The sequence below is a fragment of the Montipora capricornis genome, chromosome 10, assembly GCF_036669925.1.
Source record: "Montipora capricornis isolate CH-2021 chromosome 10, ASM3666992v2, whole genome shotgun sequence".
Taxonomy (NCBI): domain Eukaryota; kingdom Metazoa; phylum Cnidaria; class Anthozoa; order Scleractinia; family Acroporidae; genus Montipora; species Montipora capricornis.
Genome location: NC_090892.1, coordinates 12468479 through 12470978, shown reverse-complemented (window position 1 = coordinate 12470978; position 2500 = coordinate 12468479). Strand labels below are relative to the sequence as shown.

The window sequence follows — 2500 nt, the reverse complement described above, 5'->3', positions numbered from 1 at the left end:
AACCGCCATGTTTACAACAAGGCAATCTAAGCGTGCCAGTGTGCATGAAACCATCTCTCACCTCTGTTTTCTTTCAAAGGCTTGCCTTTACCCACATTCCAGCTTAATGATGCCAGCCTGACGGCTTCTGTAGACAAAGATGGTCCGAAAAATCAGTTATAAAATGTTAACCCTACCAGATTTGAGACAAACTCGCCCGCTCCTCGAACAAGAAGCGTTGACGTTTGTCACGTGACGCCTAAACCTGAGCCCACATTTCTAAAAAACCGCAGATGATTCAGTGAGAATTTCTTATACGGCGAAGCCAAGTGCTGCATACCGTTTACCGCCAAGAAAGTACATAAAAATGTGAAGCACTTAGCACTTAAACGGGTGACTCTTATAATTTTCCATTTGCACTTCAGTGGTATTCTGTTGTCAACATAGGTCTCATTCGGGTGACTGTAGAACATGTGTCCAAGATACTTGAAATCTCCAACATTTTCGATTCATTTCCAGATATATTTAGCATGGTCTTTCGATTCATTAGTTCATCATCTTTAAAATACTTGTGTTTTGGCTTTCCTTTCTCTAAATTAACGATTATCTTCAGTTCTTGACATTCGTATGTTTTCCCAGTTCAGTTCAGTGATATGAGGAGATTTCTGATATCCAATTTTCAGACGTTGCGCCTTGTGCAATGATCTAATTTTCCGTTCTGTGAATGATACAAGGGAGCTTACGAAACGAGGACGGCGACGGCAACGAGGACTTCATTTTAAAATACGAGTTCGCGTTATTCATATCAGTACGAAACTATTTCATGGAGTTTCGCGTTAAAAATGTGTAGTAACTGTCGAGGAATTAAACTGGTATGAGTGAATTGGAAGCGTAGAGAGAGAATTGAAAATTCATCGTCATGTGCTAACGAAACCTCAAGGGTGGTCTCCAATCAGGTGAGACCTTGTAGGAGCTGCGAGGCTACCGGCTAACGTCCTTCACAGAACCTTGAATTTGGTCATTTCACGTCGTCATTTAGGAGATGACGGCAAAGAAATGTACTAAAATGTAAAACGCACGTGCAAAGCGTGCAGAGCCATTGTTTTTGCTCATGAAACCTATTGTTTTGTATCGTCGTCGTTTCGTAAGCTCCCAAATATTCCCTAATTTGGCGTCACAAACTGTGAAAAGGTCTATCGCCGGAGTTGAGTTTAATGTCTCCCCCAACCCCCTCCAAAACCATCAGTTTGCGACGGTCCTCACTACACACTTTTGCATGGGCTTTTTCGGAACATCGAGGTGATTTTTTTAACAACTTGTTTCCAATTGAGTCACGTGAAAGTACTGCTCCTTCGTGTTTTATCATCCGTCAAAAGTCTTGACATCAAAACTCCTGTTTCCATCCTTGTTGTTTCCTTCGAAATACCGACTACTCTAGCTTGAAGCACTACAGCATCAGTATTTTCGTTAAGCGACGAGTGACAACAATAGATTTTCTGGAGGGAGTCTCGGAACTCGGCAATCCTCCGAGTGTAGACGAACACATTTGCACCCGAGTTTCCATAATGAAGCAGCTTTGAAGCGTAAATGAGTGTCTTATTCAAGGAAAGGGGCTGTAAATTGTTTACGATGTTTATGATCGCAAAAGGAAGCCAAGCGGACAAAGAAACTAGTGTGACAATGAGTAACGTAACTGTCAGTCGATGCTCTTGCGTCCGTGCTGCGTTTCGGTGATGCGACAGACTCGGGCGATGACGGGACACATAAATCCAAATCGTTAAATTCGTGACAAAAATTGTAAGGCAAGACGCTGCGAGAACGAAAACCGAGAAATAGAAAAGGATTTTTTTTGAAGGTGTTATGCGACCTATGATCATTCCAGAGGCTGTTATGGAGCATGCCAGAACCCACACAGAAGTAATTCCGATGATGTAAACTCGTAATCTAAGTGTCCTGTGGCGCAAAGGCCACAAGGTAGCACTCAGTCTTTCCAAAGACACCAACGTAAGAGATGAAATGGAGCCAAGCCCGGACAATACGTCTATTGCAGTGTAAACGTCAACGAAGGGTTCATAATTGACAAACCATAACTTTCCTTGACCGCCAATTAAGTACACAAATAAAGGGACTGCGCATGCGCCCACGAGGATGTCCGCTGCGGCTAAGTTTATCAGAAGGTAGGTGCTGCGTTTGTGAAGTTGACCACTGTCAGCGAATTTTAGGATGGAGAACAGATTTCCAACCACTATGAGAAAAGCCTCAAATATAAATAAAACTGTCCACACCACTGCTTCACGATCCAACATACTTTAAAGCACAGGTTCTCTACCTGCAATAAAAACTTGTTTTAGTCGCGAATGTTCTTAGAAGAAAATGCATCCCCCGTTGCACTGTAGACAACTACAGGGCACAGCACAAAATTAGCATATTAGTTAAAAACAATTATAACAATGGAAACTTTATTTTGTTTAGTTGTAGGCCATTAACACTGGCTTCTTGAAATTGAGTGATATACTTGTAT

At 42.1% G+C, this 2500-nt stretch overlaps 1 protein-coding gene across 4 annotated transcripts in view; it reads right to left on the bottom strand.

Moving 5' to 3' along the window:
• The window catches only part of LOC138020034 (histamine H2 receptor-like), a 13709-nt gene that overhangs the window by 580 nt on the left and 10629 nt on the right, over positions 1-2500 (bottom strand). For all 4 annotated transcript variants that reach the window (XM_068867028.1, XM_068867029.1, XM_068867026.1 and 1 more), the window contains exon 3: positions 1-2308. This exon is cut by the window's left edge and continues 580 nt beyond it. In XM_068867028.1, coding sequence (XP_068723129.1) covers positions 1311-2285 — 975 coding nt within the window. In that variant the 5' untranslated portion in view covers positions 2286-2308 and the 3' untranslated portion in view covers positions 1-1310. The remainder of the gene's footprint in view (positions 2309-2500) is intronic.